Below are 20,120 nucleotides of genomic sequence, written 5' to 3' on the forward strand. Positions count from 1 at the left end.
TAGTCCAAAGTCCTAGTGAGTGCAACAGCTCCTATTTCTAAGTAAACATCCCTTGGATTAACCAGCATATTTGCTCTCTCTGCATTGATCCACAAAAAAAGATAATATGTCTAAAATGCCAACAAAAAAATAATAAAATGAACTAAAACCAATGGTTTGTGAGAAATGGTTATTCTTCAATTTTGTGTTTTCCTTCAGTGATAACAACCATCCAAGGGTTTCTGATTACATGTACAGTGACTACACCCATGTAGAGCCATATGCACACCTTCTCTTAGGATATGGCGGTCTAGGGCAAGGCCAAGAGATATGACCCTGATCCCCTATCCTGCGATTTAAGGATGAGAATAGGGCTATATATTTACCCACTTTGGGACCAAGAACGCTGAACAACTTGCCATGTGGGGGATGCAACAGCTGGTGGCATGTCAACAAGACAGAGTCCAAATGCCAAATCAGACTACCAGAGGTCAGGAGAGGTAGTGCCAACCGGCAATGCACCTCCAACCCCCACATAATTCTGATTCTCAAATGCACTTGGTCTTCATTATTACCTTGTAGGCACCAATGCATGGAGAAAGGAGAGGGGATGTTATTTATTAACCCTAATCTCCATAAAGCCTGGTTTGGCAACTTGTGCCCCCCTCCCAGATGTTGTTGGACTGCAGCTCCCGCCATCTCTCATCATTGGCTATGCTGGTGAGGGCTGATGGGAGTTGTCAGCCAAAATATCTGGAGGGTCACAAGTTGCCCACCCCTGCCATAAAGAGATCAAGATTGAGACTCCAGGCTGTGGTTCCAATGTGGTTCCCATTTCTGTATTCAAATGTGATCTCACTTATTCTCACTAACCCCTCTGTCAGCCATTTGGCCCATGAACTCAAACTAATTACAGCAGGCTGATCTGACTTTGGCTCCAGACAAGCAAATGTGGGTGTGCCATACTGCTTCTTATTTCAAGAAAAAACAGTTTCAAGTCCTCCTTGTAAGATCTCTGGCGAAAACAGCAACTTTCTCCAGGTGTTCTGCTGTGCTTGCAGTTTCAATGCGTGGGGGCAATTTACCTCCTCTGTAATTATCAGCATGTCCCTTGAGTAATTTTTCTGCCAGCCAAGTCCCAAAGGAATATCTGGAGGCCATGAGAAAAATAAGTAATGAGGCCTAAAAATGGTCATAAGAGCCTTTTCTAGTGCTAGAAATGTTTGCGCAAGGGCAGGAGCACACAGGGTTCTGTCACTCTGATGGAGTGTATGTTTGCTTTGCTCCAGCTGATTTATTGTCCTGTAATTTGTATGAAAGGGAACAAATTGTGAGTAACTTCAGCAATCAGCACCTCAAGCCCACCGATTTCTCTGAAGAGGGCTCCACTTCTGGATCTCCCAAGAAAAGTAACCTCAGTGTGCAGGTTCAGCAAAGTCCCAAACAGCCACAAAGGAATCTTGAGGTGCAAGAAGTAGTATGTCCAAAGAACTGTAGAGGGAAAAGACAGACTCTGATGCAGACATCGGCTGCCGAGACAAGCTAGAAACAACATATCAACAGCATGAACTGACATTCAATGGAATTAAATGCTGTTGAAGGAAATGGAAGAATGTGTGTCTGGAAAGGAAGCTTCATCCTCCAATGGATGGTGCCATTGCTATTGCTCCATTATATTGCTTGCAAGACACGTTCTATTTTAAACCACATTAAGACTTGTTCCATGATCTGCAGCATAAGTGATCTTGTCCTGATTTCCCATGAATTCTATCAGCAGGGAATACTTCAATATTTCAATATTTCAGTCAACTGTCTTGCTTACGACAGTGCAAGGATACCTCTCCCAGGAGTTAGTCATGGTCAGCACCAAAGGCCAGGTCAGCAGGCTGTAACAAGTTCAAATTCAATCTGAATCCTGCCCCCTAATTTCAGGACTTTTTTCTCTCCCTGTAAAAGAGGCATTATTTTTTCTGCCTATTTCTCAGGGAGGGTGAGAATTTTCTCCTTGGGGAGGGGGACTGGGTTTCCACATGCCTTTTTCAAATTCAGGAAGTGGCTGAAGGATCCTTTCTTTCTTTCTTTCGTTCTTTCTCTCTTTTTTTCTTTCTTTCCTTGAAAAATGCCTCCAGCACGAGGCTCTTTACAAACAGGCTTCTCCAGCCTGGCAGGACTTCCTGAATTCCTTTGGGAACATGTAACCTCACCCTCTCCTGTAGACATTCAGGACAAACTCCCAGGCTGCAGAAGCTTCTCTGCAAAGCATCCCAGACTATTGCAAAGAAGAACAAATAGGACTTCCGGAGCTTTAGAAAAACTCCTATCTTGCTGTAAAAGCTCAGTTGCTCTTGCTTTGCAGAGAAGCTTTGGCAGCCTAGGAAAACTGGGAGAAGGAGATAGTCATTCAAAATTCTCACCTATTAAGCCTCTTTCCCCAGAGTTTTCATTTCACCCCCACCCCCAAAGGCCCCAAGTGGAAGAATCCAAATATTCAGCATATCACTAGCTCAAGCACAGGAATTTCCAGACAAGCACTATGGCTGGATCTACACTTACTGCCTTTTTTTGCTTCCAATGAGGTTTCACCGCCCGCCTTTCACTCTACGCAGTATGCTCCTCGAATTGGAACCTGAATTTCCCACTTCCGTGCTCCCGCTTTCAATACCCTAATATCCCGGTATTTCCCCTTAATGTGCTCTGATTTTCCACCTTCGCTACCATATCCGGTCATAGTCCCGGAAGCTCTCTGGGTGGTATACAAAAGTTAAAACATTAAAATACAATAGACAATGTTTAAAAACCATTTACCTAAACTCGTATGGACAATATATACAACAACGTATACTAAAACCTATTATTATTTATCCTAGACTGGAATGCCTTTCCAGCAGGATCCCATGTGCCTCACTGTGAAGCTGAAGTTCTGCTCTGATGTTGCTGGATGGTTCAGCGGTCATTTGTTCTACTGGGGACTTCAGCACGGTGAGCCCTAGCTGTGGAACTGTGTTCTGGATGCACAAGGGATTTGGCCTTTTGTCTTCTGATTTCCTCTTCTGGAAATGCCCATCCAGGTAGCAATGGAACTACTGTAAAACAGTGCCCCAGTTTCCCAACCCAGAGAGCTGAACCAGAAGGATACCATGGTCAATGGTATCAAAAGCCACTGTGGGGTCCAACAGAACCAACACGGTTGCACTCCCATCTTTCTCTCAGCAAAGGTTATCCCAAAGGGTGACCACGGAAGTTCCTCATTCTCCTCCACTTCTGGGCCAACCTTAGGTTATTTTTCAGGAACAGCCTGATTAGTGCCATTTTTAAGAACACTGGTACCTCTCTCCTCTCTCAAAGAGTAATTTACATCCTCCTGGACCCAGCCAGCCACCCCCCCCTTCAGTGTAACAAGTCAAGATGGACAGGAGTTGAGGATACAATTCATATACTCAATGCTGTTTAATGCTCAGTGCTTAAATTTAATATATTAATATTTATTTATTAATTTATTTATTATTAAATTTATTAATCGCCCATCTGGCTGGTCACCCAGCCACTCTGGGTGATGTACAGCATATAATAAAACAGTAAAAAATTATCTTCAAGGTCCCACTCCTACCACTACCCCTCTTCTCAGTCAGACATCAAGGCTGGCCCCAGACAATTGGTTGCCTTGGGAGGATCGACAACTCGCACTCCTCACCCACCCAAGTCAAGCCAGGCTACTCTGGCACATGAGGCAGAAAATTCTGCTATCCCCCCTCCTCATCTTAGACCTTAAAAATGCAAGAATGACAAACTAAACAACAACCTGATTCCCAAAATCTGATGCCTGAGGCAGGTGCATGACTCTGCATAATGGTAGTGTTGGCCTCCTCTCTCTCTCCCCCCTTCTCCCTCCCTCCCTCCCTCCCTCCCTCCCTCTCTCTCTCTCTCTCTCACACACACACACACACACACTCACTCACTCACTCACTCACTCACTTTCTATATATTTTGCTGTATCTAGGTATATCACTGAAATTTAAATTCTTGTCCTCTTTTAAGAGAGCAGTCCCATGCCACTAGACATTATCTAGGCAGCCATAGGATTTTTTTTTGGTTTCTGGGAAACAAGGTCATCCAACCTCAGTTCCTAGAAACTGCGCTCCCCGCCCCCTACCCTGCCCCCTCATAGCCAGCACAGCTCCTTCCAACCTGCCGCCATCACCATGCTTATAAATGGAGCTCGGTGAGGGTGAAAATGGGGGAATTTCTGGACACGGGGAGGAGAGGAGACCGCATAAGCTATTTTGGAGTTTCCTATTGGGTCTCCAGTCCCCCTCTGTCCTCTATCCTGAAGCTGCAGCTAGATGCTCAACCCTCTATCCTGTGCTGTGGCCGTCCTGTGTAGGATAGTCAGTAGCCTCCGAGTTTGGAGGCTGGTGACTCTCTCGAAGGGATGGTGCCCTCGCTGTCTCTGCTTTTTTAAGATATAGGTTGAGATTTAAAAAGCTGCAGACTGTTTCAGAGCAGCACACATAATTCCTCATGTTGTGGGGCTGTGGCCAAGTGGGTGCAGATGCTCAATGATATGAGGAATTACTTCTGTGTCTTCCATACCAAAACTGCCTGAGCAGGAAGCCGGCTGACATTCCCCTTGCTTTGGGCTAAGGGAGGCCGGGCGCACCAGGACACCTGCCACCGGCTGCCGCAGCTGTTGTTTGACTCCTTTCTGTGCCACAGTAATGGCAGCACCGGGGAAGGGAGTTTCCTCCCCTGTAATTATAGGCACGTCCCTGATTAACTGTGCTCCTCACTAAGCCCCAGGGGACATCTAGAGGCCTCAAGAAAAATTTACAATAATATTGGAAAATCCTATAAAAGACATCCAAAATGCTCAGAGCAGTGCAGAAGAGCCAGAGGCTCTGTCCGTGGGGGTGTTGATCCTTTCAGGGGATGTCTGCACTGCAGGACTGTCCCAGGATTTCTCTCAGGAAAAAAACTAATACAAGTAGCTTGAGAAGTCGGCAACTGCTAGCGCCATCTCTCTGGCAAGGGATTGCTCCATTTCTGTGTCTTGTTTGTTGCATGAGTACAGGAAAGGGTCTAAATCTCCATGGGGATATAGCTGTGCATGAAGCAGAACCAAGCCTCCTAAACGTTTTGAAACAAAGAATGGGGGAATGGGTGAAGTCATATCTGATATAAATTGACCATATTTTCAGTAGGGTCGGCTCCCATTCAAAGCAGGTTGAAAACAGCCCAGTGCTGAGACATTAACTGCTCTGGAGGAAAAAAGGGAAATGTGTGTCTAGATGGGAACTTTTTTCCTCCGAATGGTGGTTTTCTTGGTGTGGCTGCTTGTGCTGCTGCCACATGTTGTGTGCAAGAGAGATTCTCTTCATCCCAGCATGAAGACTCCTTCCAGTAAATGCAGAGTAAGTGACCACATTGTGAGTGGGCATGAGTTTTATCAACCGGAAGACCTTGTCATCGGAGAGATTGCTTCTATGTTCTCTTTCCTGCACCCCTCTGCAAAGTTCAGTGCAAAGCCACCTCCAGCGTTCATGAAGGAACTCATGTAAGGACTTTTCCTCCACACCCATAGCATCTTTTTGCTCAGCCCATAATAACTTGGAGCAGATTATTATGCAACTGAAAGCTTAAAAAATGGTTTCCATTCAATAAGAAAAAATGTATATAGGCCACTTTTGGTTTTTCAGTGGTTTTGTTTGTTATTGTTAATTGATTGTAATTGGTAAGAATTAATTTATTTTTTCCATCACTTAATTCTAACATGAAATGAAAATTAAAGAAATAAAGGCAAAAAGACTTTTTTTCCTGTTCTTTCACATGATTTCTCTATGGTGCAAGTGGAAACTAGATCAGTTTTTGACTTTGTTTTGTGGCATTATGCCTGGGACCATATTATTACAGGAAGCACTGCAGGAGCAACACAGAGCTGGAATAATTTCATGCAATGTCGAATCCTGATGCTACACATAATGCAGAAGAGCAAGTAATGTCCCATGAAAGAAAATCAAGCCCATAAGAAATCCGATTTCTCTAAGATGCTTCAGCTATTGTTATTGTTTCAGTACACAATATGTATCTTCTATTGCAGTGTGATGCCAAAGAATTACCAGCATATCCTAGCCTTAGTATTTGCTATCAAGGAGATCAATGAAAATCCCTCACTCTTACCTAATGTCACTTTGGGGTTTCGCATCTCTGAGAGCTACTACAATCCACAGATTACTTATATGGCCACCCTTGGCATGCTTTCTACACTGCATAGATTCCACCCGAACTACAAGTGTGATCTGAAGAACAATTTGGTAGCCATCGTTGGAGGAATGTACACTCTCATCTCTCTTGAGATTGCCACAATCTCAGAGACTTACAAGATTCCGCAGGTAGGTTTGTAGACATGAGTTGGCTTCTTCCCCCATAATAGCAGAACAAGCAGGCTTTCCCATTTCAATTCTGGCTCCTTCCTCACATCAGTTAAGAGGCACAGGCTGACAGAGTGGGCAGTCAGTGTTTCTGCAAGGCAGTGCTTTGATTGGTATAAGAATTGTAAGTATACATATACCATTTTTGCAATGTGTATTATTTGATGTTAGTAGTTATTGTTGATATACTAAGATATTTTCTGTTTTTATGGTCCCAAGGAAGGACATTACTAATAATTTGGCTGAAACGCTTTGGGTTTCTGGAAGAATAAAACTATGTTTTCAGCGCAGTTATAACCAGGCAGGCAGACAGAGTTGAGCAGACATTCAATTCTGGCAATTCCCCCATCACACCCCAGATATGCATGATTCAGAAGGCAGGCTTAATATTTGCCATTCCACACCACCAGCACCTACCAGCACCTAGGGACATGAATTAGGAGTGGGCGAATATGTCAGTTTCAGTTTTTCCCACATGTATTTAAAAAAAAAAACCCTGCAAGGTTTTTTTTTTGTCCCAGATATGGAGATCTTCACCAATTTTGTTATTCCTATGAAAACTGGACTGAAATTAAATCTCACCAATTCTTACATAAAGTACCTGGAAATTTTCGATGGTATAAATTTGTGTGTTTGGGCATTTGTTTTTTATTTTCTTCTGGAAAATAATGAAAGTTTAGTTCATAATTGAAAAATATGCAATTCTCATATTTTTACAGCTCTTTAAAGATTTACAGTCACTTTGTTAATTTAGGAACATAAAATACATTACATATAACTTGGTTTTCTCACATAATTATCATTAAAATGAGAAACGTTTAAAATTTAATGCAGTAAATTTGTAATTGTCGTCTCAATAAAGTATACTTTTAAATTTAGTATACCAAATGTTATAATTTTATGAGCAAACGGAGTTATGCATTCTATATTTCAGGAACTTCAGCAAGTACTTCATAAAACATTTATAAAATATCCTAAAAAACAGAAGTAGGAAGAGCTGGAGGCAGAGGACGAGTGCTGTACAGCATCTATTCCTGTGTGTAAGGAATTTGTAGGGATGGCGGAGAATTTGGCCCCCCGAAACCCGTGGTGGAATGGCCTCCCACCCCCGCCCCCCTGCGGAATCCCCCCCGGGACGAAGCTTACCTGGGGCCGATGTTCCGGTGGCCGCAGCTCCGGCAGCAGCTCCGGTGGCGGCAGCGGCAGCTGGTCTCTCGGCCGGCTGCTGTGGACTCACATGGTGGCTGCCATAGTGGCTGCCATTTGCGTCCGGCCAGGCTGCCGTGATAGGCTACGTAAGTATTTACATAGCCTATCACAGCAAAGGCAGCCACACAAATGGCAGTGACCATGCCATTTGCGTAGCTGCCTTTGCCATGATTGGCTATGTAGATACTTACGTAGCCTATCACGGCAAGCTAAAATGAAAAACCTGTGTACGCAAATCGTGGCTGCCGTAGTGGTACGGAATTTGCATTCCCTTTTTTCCTGCTGTTTTAGCCTACGTAAATATTTACATAAGCTATTATGGCAAAAAAAAAAGGGGAATGCAAATAGCGTAGTGGCTATTTGCATTCCGTTTTTTTCGCTGTAATAGCTTACGTAAATATTTATGTAGGCTAAAACAGCGAAAAAAAGGGAATGCAAATGGCGGCCGCCGTAGCCGCCACCATATGCGTACGCAGTTTTTTTTTCCTGGAAGTCTGCCCAGCGGCCAGATGTCCTGCTGCCGGCGGCTCTGGCTGGTGGCTCCATGGAATCTCCATGGAGCGGAGCTGGCCGGATTAGGATTTTGGGGGGAGATACGGAGCACCTCCCCCCCACCGCGAATCATCCCGTCGGAAAGGTAAGTGACTTTCGTACATCCCTAGGAATTGGTTGGGGCAGAGTTCAGGGAAATCTGGACTGAAGGGAAATCTAGCTGGGGAAGACTCTCTTATCTATCTGGAATGATAGGTAAGAGAGAGGGAGAGGCTGTTTCAGCTGCATCCCACTGAGTTGGTGGGGAAGAGAGAGAGACTGACTGTTCATCTGGCAATCGACTCCAGGCGTCAGAGCTGGAGAAAGACCTAAGGCAGGCAGAATTTGGGACCCTTTGACTCTGGCAATTCCCCATCACTCCCACATGTGAAGGATCCAGAAAGGAGTCTTCATGCTTGCACTTCCCCCAACACCTCCATCTAGACACTCTCTGAGCTATTAGGAATGGTAACCAAACATATTTTATTTATGAAACGTCAAGCAATCTCAGCCCATTATTTTATAAAGCATTCTCTTTAATACACATCTTAATTTTTGTACCATTTGAAAGGCTGGTTCTAGTGATGGTGTCAATCCCATGCCTACACCATGGGATCCAGGTTCCCGTGTTTTGTTTCGGTATAAAGGGTTTATTTTGATGGCAGAAATGAATGGTTTTATAGCTGAGGGAAGCACTGCTAATGGTGAGGTCTAATAAGGTACTTTCCCCTTCATGGATCACTGCCTTGTTGTGGCGAAGGGGCTTGAGTAACTCAGTGAAGCCATAAGCTATGCCATGCAGGGCCATCCAAGATGGACAGGTCATGGCAGAGAGTTCTAACAAAATGTGGTCCACTGGAGAAGGAAATGGCAACCCACTCCAGTATTCTTGCTAAGAAAACCCCATGGAACGTATCACAAGGCTAAAAGATATGAAGCCGGAAGATGAGCCCCTCAGGACGGAACTTGTACAATATACTATTGGGGAAGAGCAGAGGGAATTTTCAAGTAGTGCCAGAAAGAGTGAAGCGGCTGGGCCAAAGCCGAAAGGACATTCAGCTGTGGATGTATCTGGTGGTGAAAAGGAAGTCTGATGCTGTAAAGAACAATATTGTTTAGGAACCTGGAATGTCAGATCAATGAATCAAGGTAAGCTGGAGGTGGTCAAACGTGAGATGGCAAGATTGAACATTGACATCTTGGTAATCAGCGAACTCAAATGGACAAGCATGGGAGAATTTAATTCAGGTGACCATCATATCTACTACTGTGGGCAAGAATCCCTTAGAAGAAATGGAGTAGCGCTCATAGTCAACAAAAGGGTGGGAAAAGCAGTACTGGGGTACAATCTCAAAAACGATAGAATGAACTCAGTATGAATCCAAGGCAAACCATTCAACATCACAGTAATTCAAGTCTATGCCCCAACCACGGAGGCCGAAGAAGCTGAGGTTGATCGGTTCTATGAAGACTTACAACACCTTCTAGAACTAACACCAAAAAAGGTGTCCTCTTCATCATAGGGGATTGGAATGCTGAAGTAGGAAGTCAAGAAATCACCAGGATAACAGGCAAGCATGGCCTTGGTGTACAAAATGAAGCAGGACAAAGGCTAATAGAGTTTTGCCAAGAGAACACGCTGATCATAGCAAACACTCTTTTCCAACAGCACAAGAGGCGACTCTACACATGGACATCACCAGATGGTCAATATCGAAATCAGATGGATTATGTCCTTTGCAGCCAAAGATGGAGAAGCTCTATACAGTCAGTCAAAACAAGACCTGGAGCTGACTGTGGCTCAGATCATGAGCTTCTTATTGCAAAATTCTGGCTTAAATTGAAGAACGTAGGGAAAACCACTAAACCATTCAGGTATGACCTAAATCATATCCCTGATGAATATACAGTGGAGGTGAGGAATAGATTTCAGGGATTAGACCTGATAGACAGAGTGCCTGAGGAACTATGCACAGAGGTCCGTAACATTGTTCAGGAGGCAGCAACTCAATCCATCCCAAAGAAAAAGAAATGCAAGAAAGCAAAGTGGCTGTCTGATGAGGCTTTACAAGTAGCTGAGGAAAGAAGGGAAGTGAAAAGCAAAGGAGAAAGGGGAAAATATATCCAACTGAATGCAGAGTTCCAGAGAATAGCAAGGAGAGACAAGAAGGCCTTCTGAAATGAACAATGCAAAGAAATCGAGGAAAACAATAGAATGGGAAAGACTAGAGATCTCTTCAAGGAAATCGGAGATCTCAAGGGAACGTTTTGTGCAAAGACGGGCATGATAAAGGACAAAGAAGGCAGGGACCTAACAGAAGCAGATGAGATTAAGAAGAGGTGGCAAGAATACACAGAAGAACTATACAGGAAAGATCTTAATGTCCCTGATAACCATGATAGTGCAGTCCCTGAACTTGAGCCGGACATCCTAGAGAGTGAAGTCAAGTGGGCCTTAGGAAGCATTACTAACAACAAAGCTAGCGGAGATGACAGTCTTCCAGCTGAGCTATTTAAAATCCTGAAAGTTGATGCTGTTAAAGTGCTGCACTCAGTATGCCAACACATTTGGAACACTCAACAATGGCCACAAGACTGGAAAAGGTCAGTTTACATTGCAATTCCAAAGAAGGGCAATGCCAAAGAGTGTTCAAACTACCGTACAATTGCACTCATTTCACATGCCAGCAAGGTGATGCTCAAAATCCTACAAGCTAGGCTTCAGCAGTATGTGAACTGAGAACTACCGGAAGTACAAGTTGGGTTTCGAAGATGCAGAGGAACTAGAGATCAAATTGCCAACATTCACTGGATCATGGAGAATTCCAGAAAAAACATCTATTTCTGCTTCATTGACTACGCTAAAGCCTTTGATTGTGTGGATCACAACAAACTGTGGCACATTCTTAAAGAGATGGGAGTACCAGACCACCTTACCTGTCTCCTGAGAAACCTGTACAAGGGTCAAGAAGCAACAGTAAGAACCAGACATGGAACAACCAATTGGTTCAAAATTGGGAAAGGAGTATGACAAGACTGCATATTATCACCCTGCTTATTCAACTTATATGTAGAGTACATCATGAGAAATGCCGGGTTGGATGAATCACAGGTCAGAATTAAGATTGCAGGGAGAATTATCAACAACCTCAGATACGCAGACGATACCACCCTAATGGCAGAAAGTGAAGAGGATCTAAAGAGCCTCTTGTTGAGGGTGAAAGTGGAGAGTGCAAAAGCTGGTTTGAAACTCAACATTAAAAAACGAAGATCATGGCATCTGGCTTCATCACTTCCTGGCATATAGAAGGGGAAGAAATGGAAGCAGTGACAGATTTTATTTTCTTGGGCTCCAAGATCACTGCAGATGGTGACTGTAGCCATGAAATTAAAAGACGCTTGCTCCTTGGGAGGAAAGCTATGGCAAACCTAGACAGCATAGTAAGAAGCAGAGACATCACCTTGCCGACAAAGGTCCGTCTAATCAAAGCTATGGTTTCCCCAGTAGTAACGTATGGCTGTGAGAAGTGGACTATTAAGGAAGGCTGAGTGCCGAAGAATTGATACTTTTGAACTGTGGTGCTGGAGAAGACTCTTACGAGTCCCCTGGACTGCAAGGAGGTCGAATCAGTCAATCCTAAAAGAAATCAACCCTGAGTGCTCATTGGAAGGACAGATACTGAAGCTGAAGCTCAACTATTTTGGCCACCTAATGCGAAGAGAAAAGTCACTGGAAAAGACCGTGATGCTGGGAAAGGTTGAAGGCAAAAGGAGAAGGGGACAGCAGAGGATGAGATGGCTTGATACCATCACCGATGCAATGAATATGCACTTGAGCACACTCCGGGGGAGAGCGGAGGACAGGAAGGCCTGGCGTGCTATGGTCCATGGGTTCACGAAGAGTTGGACACGACTTAACGACTGAACAACAACAACAACAATTAGATACTTTATTAGAAACTGTGGCAATGAGTTTCATAGCTCTCAAATATCTGAAAAAGATATTTTTCTTTTATGTGGTTATGTGGGATAACCCACATATTGTTCTATCGCAGATAGTGGCAGTAATGAGATAACATACATCGTTTCTTTCACAGGCAGGTTTTAGAATTAAATTCATTGACTGCTACAGCAACTCTTCAATAGGGATGTCAGAGAATTCCGCCACGGATCTCAGTGAGGCTGAATGCCAGTGCATTCGGCCCCCCAAAATCCATGGTGGAACGAAGCCCCCCACCCCATGAAAGGCGCGCGAAACAGTACACTTACTGGTGCGTTCACGCTGCTTTGCGAATGGTGGCCACGTCTGTGGCCGCCATTCGCTTCTTCATTATTACCATGATAGGCTACGTAAATACTTACGTAGCCTATCACGGCTAACGCAGGGGTGCCATTTGCATCCCACCAGAGGCCGTGATAGGCTACATAAATATTTACGTAGCCTATCACGGCAAAAAACAGGAACGCAAATGGAGGCCGCTGTAGCTGCCGCCATTTGTGTTCCCTTTTTTTTCTTTTTCCATGATAGGCTACGTAAACATATACGTAGCCTATGACGGCAAAAATACAGGGATGCAAATGGCGGCGGCTATGGCAGCCACCATTTGCGTCCCTGTGCAGCCCAGCGGCCGGATGTCGGGCTGCGGGCGGCCCCGGCTGGTGGCTCCACGGAGTCGCTGTGGAGCCAAGCTGAACCAGCTGGGGAGAATTTCTGGTGGAGGGACGGAGCGCCTCCCCCCCACCGCGAATGTCACCCTTGGAGAAGGTAAGTGACTTTCGTACATCCCTACTCTTCAAGAGGTCTGCAATCTTATTTTATTTTTTCACATTCTTGTCTTCTCTTTGTCTTTTTTACATTCTCTTTACATTAAACAAATGTAGAAGAAATGAGAACACATTGATTTCATGTTTCATTTCTTTTTTAAAGGAATGCACACTTCTGTTTTGCGGGTCATTTACATAATGCTGTCAACCTCCATGGCACATCCAGCTTTTTTTTTTTTAATCTTTTTTTATCTTTATTACCCTAAATAAATAAATAAATATATCAATAAAATGGAGATAATCCATTATTGAGATGTAAACCTGCTTTAATGGCTGTGTGTAAGTGCGTGCAGTTCTGCGATAACCACAGCTTGGGAAAAAGAAGCCATTGGGCTAGTAGGAAAATCACAACCCCCCCCCCCCCCGCATGCCTGCCTGTCGACCTGGGCTGGGAAAAGAATTTTCTTCGCCGGGTTAGGAGAGGCTCAAACTGAGTGCGGAGCTGGCCGGTGAGGAGGAAGAAGACGGTGACCCCCCCCCATGTAAACAGCTGACAGCAATGAAGCCACCCCCCCCGTGCTGCTTAGCAGAGATTGAGAGAGAGAGAATGCAAGAGATAGATACTTGATTCACAACTCGCTCTCTGCCCCAAGGCTGCAGAGAACATGCCTGTGTAAAAAGCTGATATTTATGTCACCTAAAATGCAGAAACAGGAGCCCTGGTGAACTGTGAAACAAAAAGCCTCATGTGATGAGGCTCATAGTCAAAGAGGCATGCTCAATTAACCATCATCAATGGTTCCTAATCAAACTGGAGGGAGATATTGCACTGGGTACTGCAGAGCTTGGTCCTGGGCCCTGTACTCATCAACATTTTTAGTAGTGACTTGGAGGAAGAGTTGGGGAAATGCTTATCAAATGTGCAGATGACCCAAAAGTGGTGTGGTAGCTATTAGCTTAAAGACAGCAACAAAATTCAAAATTATCTTGATAGGTTAGAAAACGGGGCAGAATGGAACAGAATGAAATTTCACAGAGGCAAGGGCAAAGTTCTTCATTTGGGGTGGGGAAATCAAATGCACAGGTGTAAGATGGGGAATGCCTGGCTGGTACATATGACAAGAATCTTGGGCTTGTAGTCTACCACCAGCTGAATATGAGTCAGCAGTGTGATGTGGCTGGAAAGAAGGCGAATGCATTTTCAGGTGGCATCAATAGAAGTATAGTTTCAAAATCATGGGAAGTAATCATGGCACCCTACACTGTGCTGGTCAGACCTCACCTCGAATACTAAGTACAGTTCTGGACACCACACTTTAAGAAGGATTCAGATAAATTGTAACGAGTTAGGCAACAGAGATGATTAAGGTATGTTTATCCTTTAGAATAGTAGACAGAGAGGAGATAGCATAGCACTTTTCAAGGACCTGAAGGAGAAGGCCACAACCTTGTCTCTAGCATCCAAGGCTGTAGGACATGAAATAACATAGCCTGTTGAATGGTTTAATGTGCCTTTTAGCTGTTTAAATTCTTTGTTGTTTTATACTGTTTAAATTGATTTTCTTTGTAAGGCTCCCTGAGACCTTAATGATATACAAATGTTTTAAACAAACAAACAAACAAACAAACAAACAAACAGGCTTAAGGTACATGAAGGTGGATTTTAGTTGAATATCGTATCAGAGCAGTCAGACAATGGGTCCAGATGCCTAGGGAGGTGGTCAGTTCTCTGTCACTGGAGGTATTCAAGCAGAGACTAGACAGCCATCTGTCAGGGATACTTTAAACTGGGTTCTTGCAGTGAGCAGGGGGTTGGACTCTATGGCCTGTAATAGGTAATTGATACTATGAAAATTCTCCAGCAAAGGAGATTGTTACTTCGTCGTGGTGCTGGAGCTTGAGCACCTCAGTGATGCCATGAGCTAAACCGTGAAGGGACACCCAAGACGGGAAGGTCACAGCAGAGAGGTCAGACTAAATTACGATCCCTGGGGAAGGTAATGGCAACCCACCCCAGTATTCTTGCCATGAAAACTAAATGGATCAGTACAACCAGAGATATGTTGGTATACCATCGGAAGATTGGACTCCCAGGTTGGAAGATGTTCAAAATGCTACATGGGAGGAACAGAGAAGAAGTTCAACTAGCCCCAGATGTGATGACACAGCTAGCTCAAAGCCGAAAGGTCGGCTAGTGGCTGACGGTGCTGGTGGTGAACAACGAATCCAATGTTCTAAAGATCAACACATCATAGGAACCTGGAATGTTAGATCTATGAGCCAGGGCAAATTGGATGTGGTAATTGGGGAGATGTCAAGATTAAATATAGACATTTTGGGTGTCAGTGAACTGAAATGGACTGGAATGGGCCACTTCACATCAGATGACCACCAGATCTACTACTGTGGACAAGAGGACTACAGAAGAAATGGAGTAGCCTTCATAATTAATAATAAAGTGGCTAAAGCAGTGCTTGGATACAATCCAAAAAATGGCAGAATGATCTCAATTCGAATTCAGGGTAAGCCACTTAACATCACAGTGATCCAAATATACGCCCCAACCACAGATGCTGAAGAAGCAGAAGTAGATCAGTTCTATAAGGATTTGCAGCAACTACTGGAAAATATGCCAAAATGAGATGTTATTTTCATTACAGGAGACTGGAATGCTAAGGTGGGTAGTCAAACGACACCTGGAATTACAGGCAAGCATGGTCTGGGAGAACAAAATGAAGTGGGACATAGGCTGATAGAATTTTGTCAAGACAACTCACTGTGCATAACAAACACTCTCATCCAACAACCTAAGAGTCGACTTTATACATGGACTTCAGCAGATGGTCGACACCGAAATCAGATTGACTACACCCTTTGTAGCCAAATGTGGTGGACATCTGTACAGTGGGTAAAAACAAGACCTGGAGCTGACTGTAGGACCCTAGAGAAGTAGTTCAGATCACGAACTTCTGATTGCACAATTTAGAATCAGACTAAAGAGAATAGGGAAGACCCACAGATCAGTTCGATATGAGCTCACTCATATTCCTCATGAATATGCAGTGGAGGTGAAGAATAGATTTAAGGGACTAGATTTAGTAGATAGGGTCCCGGAAGAACTATGGACAGACGTTTGCAACATTGTTCAGGAGGCAGCAATAAGAAACGTCCCAAAGAAAAAGAAAACCAAGAAGGCAAGATGGCTGTCTGCTGAGACACTGGAAGCAGCCCAAGAAAGAAGGAAAGCAAAAGGCAACAGTGATAGGGGGAGATATGCCCAATTAAATGCAAAATTCCAGAAGTTAGCCAGAAGAGATAAGGAATTATTTTTAAAGAAGCAATGTGCAGAAGTGGAAGAAGATAAAAGAATAGGAAGGACAAGAGACCTCTTCCAGAAAATTAGAAACATCGGAGGTAAATTCCAGGCAAAAATGGGTATGATCAAAAACAAAGATGGCAAGGACCTAACAGAAGCAGAAGAGATCAAGAAAAGGTGGCAAAAGTATAGGAAGATCTGTATAGGAAGGATAATAATATCGGGGATAGATTTGATGGCGTGGTCAGTGAGCTAGAGCCAGACATCCTGAAGAGTGAGGTTGAATGGGCCTAGGGATGTACGAAAGTGACTTACCTTTCGTGGATTATGTTGATGGTGGGGGGGGAGGCATTCCGTCCCTCCCCCCAGAATCCTGGCCGGGGGGGGGAGGCGCTCCGTTCCTCCCCCTGGAATCCTCGAATGGCCGGCTGTGCTCCGCAGCAGCTCTGCGGAGCAGCTGGCCAGGCCTGGCCCGGCCAGGCCAGAGCTGTCCACAGCTGGATTTCCAGCCGCGGAGGGTTCTGGGTAAAACAACAACAACAAAAAACAACCGCGTACGCAAATGGCGGCAGCTACGGCCACTGCCATTTGCGTTCCTTCTTTTTGGCCATCTTAATCTACGTAAATATTTATGTAGACTATGACGGCGAAAATCAAGGGGAACGCAAATAGCGTAGCGGGTGCTATTTGCGTCCCTTTTTCATTCACCATTTTAGCCTATGTAAATCTTTACGTAGGCTAAAACAGCGAATCAAAAGGGGACACAAATAGCGCCCACTATGCTATTTGCGTTCCCCTTGATTTTCACCATCATAGTCTACGTAAATATTTACGTTGATTAAGACAGTAAAAAGAAGGAACACAAATGGCAGCGGCCATAGCCGCCACCATTTGCGTACGCATTTTTTTTTAAACCCACCCCCAACCATGATAGGCTATGTAAAGATTTACGTAGCCTATCACGTCTTTTTTTCTTTTTTTTTAAACCTAGCCATGATAGGCTATGTAAATCTTTATGTAGCCTTTCACGTCTTTTTTTTTTTCTTCCACACAAGCCTGGAAATGGCGGCGGCGGCGGCAGCCGGTCAGAAGACCGCCCACCGCCACCGCTGCCCGGAAGATCCGCCCCAGGTAAGTCTCATCCCGGGGGGATCCGTGGGGGGGGGCAGGCCGTTCCGCCACAGATTTCGGGGGGCCGAATGCACTGGCATTCGGCTTCACCGAGATCCGTGGTGGAATTCTCTGACATCCCTAAATGGGCCTTAAGAAGCATTGCTAATAACAAGGCAGCAGGAGACGACGGTATCCCAGCTGAACTGTTTAAAATCTTGTAAGATGATGCTGTTAAGGTGATGCATGCCATATGCCAGCAAATTTGGAAAACACAATTAAGGATGTCATAGAATTCCGCCACGGACTGAAATGGGATCGAATTCCCTTCAGTCTGTGCCATGGAATCCTCTATGGAACGGCACCACGAGGTCCTGCGAGCCAGCAGTCATGTGGCTTTTTTTTGGTCATCCGCATAGAGTCGTGAAATTTTCATAAATAAAAACGCAAGGTAGTATATTTTGATAATAAAAACGTAAGTTTTTTTTAAAAAAATGAATTGTGCTCACCGCCTTGTTTGTGGGTGTCCTTTTTCAATTGAAATCCTCTGTCTCCATTTACTTTCAGCCAAAACACTTCCTCCTCCTCAGGGCTTCCCAAAACAAGGCGGCCCTAGGTGTGCCTGAGCGATGCGCTCTTTGTTTAAAGCAATGCTGTTTGAAAGAAAGACAAAACCTTTTAAAATGACCATGCCGGTCTGGATCCCTGCACGAGGCGAGGTATTATTCCCCCTGCTAGGCTTTCTATTTCCACATCCAGCCTTGTTGGTGACGTTGTGAGGCTAAAATGGAGAGGAGAACCAACTCTGTGCATGTCTACTCGGAAGTAAGTCTTACTGAGTTCAATGCAACTTACTCCTACACATGTCAGCACCCCACTTGCCCCCAGCTCAGCTTTGTATTTCCACATCCAGCTTATTAGCAAACCTCCTGTTAGTTATCTCACTGGGTGACTTTGGGCTGGACTCTCACCACTACACCACACTTCTGTTATATGAAACTCATGAAGAAAAAGAGACAGTATAATGGAAAGTTCTTTCTGAAGCAGTCACACTTCACTTGTACAAATGCAGCATGAAGGGAAAGATCTGCACATGCTCAGGGAATGGACAAAATGAGGAATAAACATACCAGGGAATATGAATAACTATATTCTTCCATTATGTGTGTGTGTGTGTGTGTGTGTGTATGGGGGGGGGGAATCTCCCTCAGTCCAGCTGTTCCCTGGAACATCCCCCCCATTCACCCAAGGGTCTTCTGAGATAACTAACAGGAGGTCTGATAATGAACTGGACGTGGAAATACAAAGCTGAGCGGAGAGGAGAACCAACTCTGTGCATGTCTACTCAGAAGTAAGTCTTACTGAGTTCAATGCAACTTACTCCTACACATGTCAGCATCCTACTTGCCCCCAGCTCAGCTTTGTATTTCCACATCCAGCTCATTAGCAAACCTCCTGTTAGTTATCAGAAGGCCCTTGGGTGAAGGGGGAGGGGTTTCCAGGGAACAGCTGGATGGAGGGAGATTACACACACACACACACACACACACACACACACACACACACACACACAATATAGTTCTTCATATTCCCTGGTATGTTTATTCCTCATTTTGCCCATTCCCTGAGCATGTGCAGAGTGTGCTTTTTATTCAAACAAAGAGAAGGTTGCTGATCCTTCCCTTCATGCTGCATTTGTACAATTGAAGTGTGACTGCTTCAGAAAGAACTTTCCATTTAACTGTCTCTTTTTCTTCATGAGTTTCATAATAGAAGTATGATCTAGTGGTGAAAGTCCAGCCCAAAGTCACCCAGTGAGATAATTAACTGGAGGTTTGCTAATGAGCTGGATGTGGAAATACAAAGCTGAGCTGGGGGCAAGTGGGGTGCTGACATATGTAGGAGTAAGTTGCATTGAACTCAGTAAGACTTACTTCCGAGTAGACATGCACAGAGTTGGTTCTCCTCTCCATTTTAGCCTCACCATGTCACCAACAAGGCTGGATGTGGAAATAGAAAGCCTAGCAGGGGGAATAATACCTCGTGCAGGACTCCAGACTGGCATGGTCATTTTAAAAGGTTTTCTTTCTTTCTTTCTTTCTTTCTTTCTTTCTTTCTTTCTTTCTTTCTTTCTTTCTTTCTTTCTTTCAACAGTGTTCCTTTAAACAAAGAGCACATCGCTCAGGCACACCTAGGACAGCCTTGTTTTGGGAAGCCCGAGCAGGAGGAAGTGCTTTGGCTGAAAATAATTACTGCATGTCTCAGGGCAGGGGAAGAAATACATAAATATCTATGAAAAGTAGCCTTTCTTATGGAAGTTATGCAGAATTATGGCTGTCAGTACAGATTTAACTTCGTAATTTTTGGAGCGGGGAAAAAAGTGAATTCCAGGGGCTTGCGAACGACGGTACAGAGCACTGGCCGCAAACTGCAGAAGTCAAGAGGCACGGAAGGTACACAATTTGTACATCCCTAATACACAAGAATGGCCATCAGATTGGAAAAAATCAACTTATATCCCTATACCAAAAAAGGAAAACACTAAAGAATGTTCAAACTATTGAACAGTGGCACTTATTTCACATGCCAGTAAGGTAATGCTCAAGATCTTGCAAGGTAGACTCCAGCAATTCATGGAACGAGAATTGCCAGATGTACAAGCTGGGTGTAGAAAAGGCAGAGGAACGAAAGACCAAATAGCCAATATCCACTGGATAATGGAGAAAGCCAGGGAGTTTCAGAAAAACATCTATTTCTGTTTTATTGACTATTCTAAAGCCTTTGAC

The 20,120-nt window shown here is 44.3% G+C and overlaps 1 protein-coding gene across 1 annotated transcript in view; it reads left to right on the top strand.

Annotated features, from left to right (window-relative positions):
- Positions 1 to 5,360: 5,360 nt before the first annotated feature.
- LOC146341730 (vomeronasal type-2 receptor 26-like) overlaps positions 5,361 to 20,120 on the top strand; it is a 28,444-nt gene continuing 13,684 nt past the window's right edge. Inside the window, exons 1-2 of the mRNA XM_084807632.1 lie at positions 5,361 to 5,530; positions 6,248 to 6,365. Coding sequence (XP_084663758.1) covers positions 5,361 to 5,530; positions 6,248 to 6,365 — 288 coding nt within the window. The remainder of the gene's footprint in view (positions 5,531 to 6,247; positions 6,366 to 20,120) is intronic.

Source organism: Heloderma suspectum, chromosome 6 (genome assembly GCF_057233095.1).
Source record: "Heloderma suspectum isolate Gila_16-S chromosome 6, 16-S_ref, whole genome shotgun sequence".
Taxonomy (NCBI): domain Eukaryota; kingdom Metazoa; phylum Chordata; class Lepidosauria; order Squamata; family Helodermatidae; genus Heloderma; species Heloderma suspectum.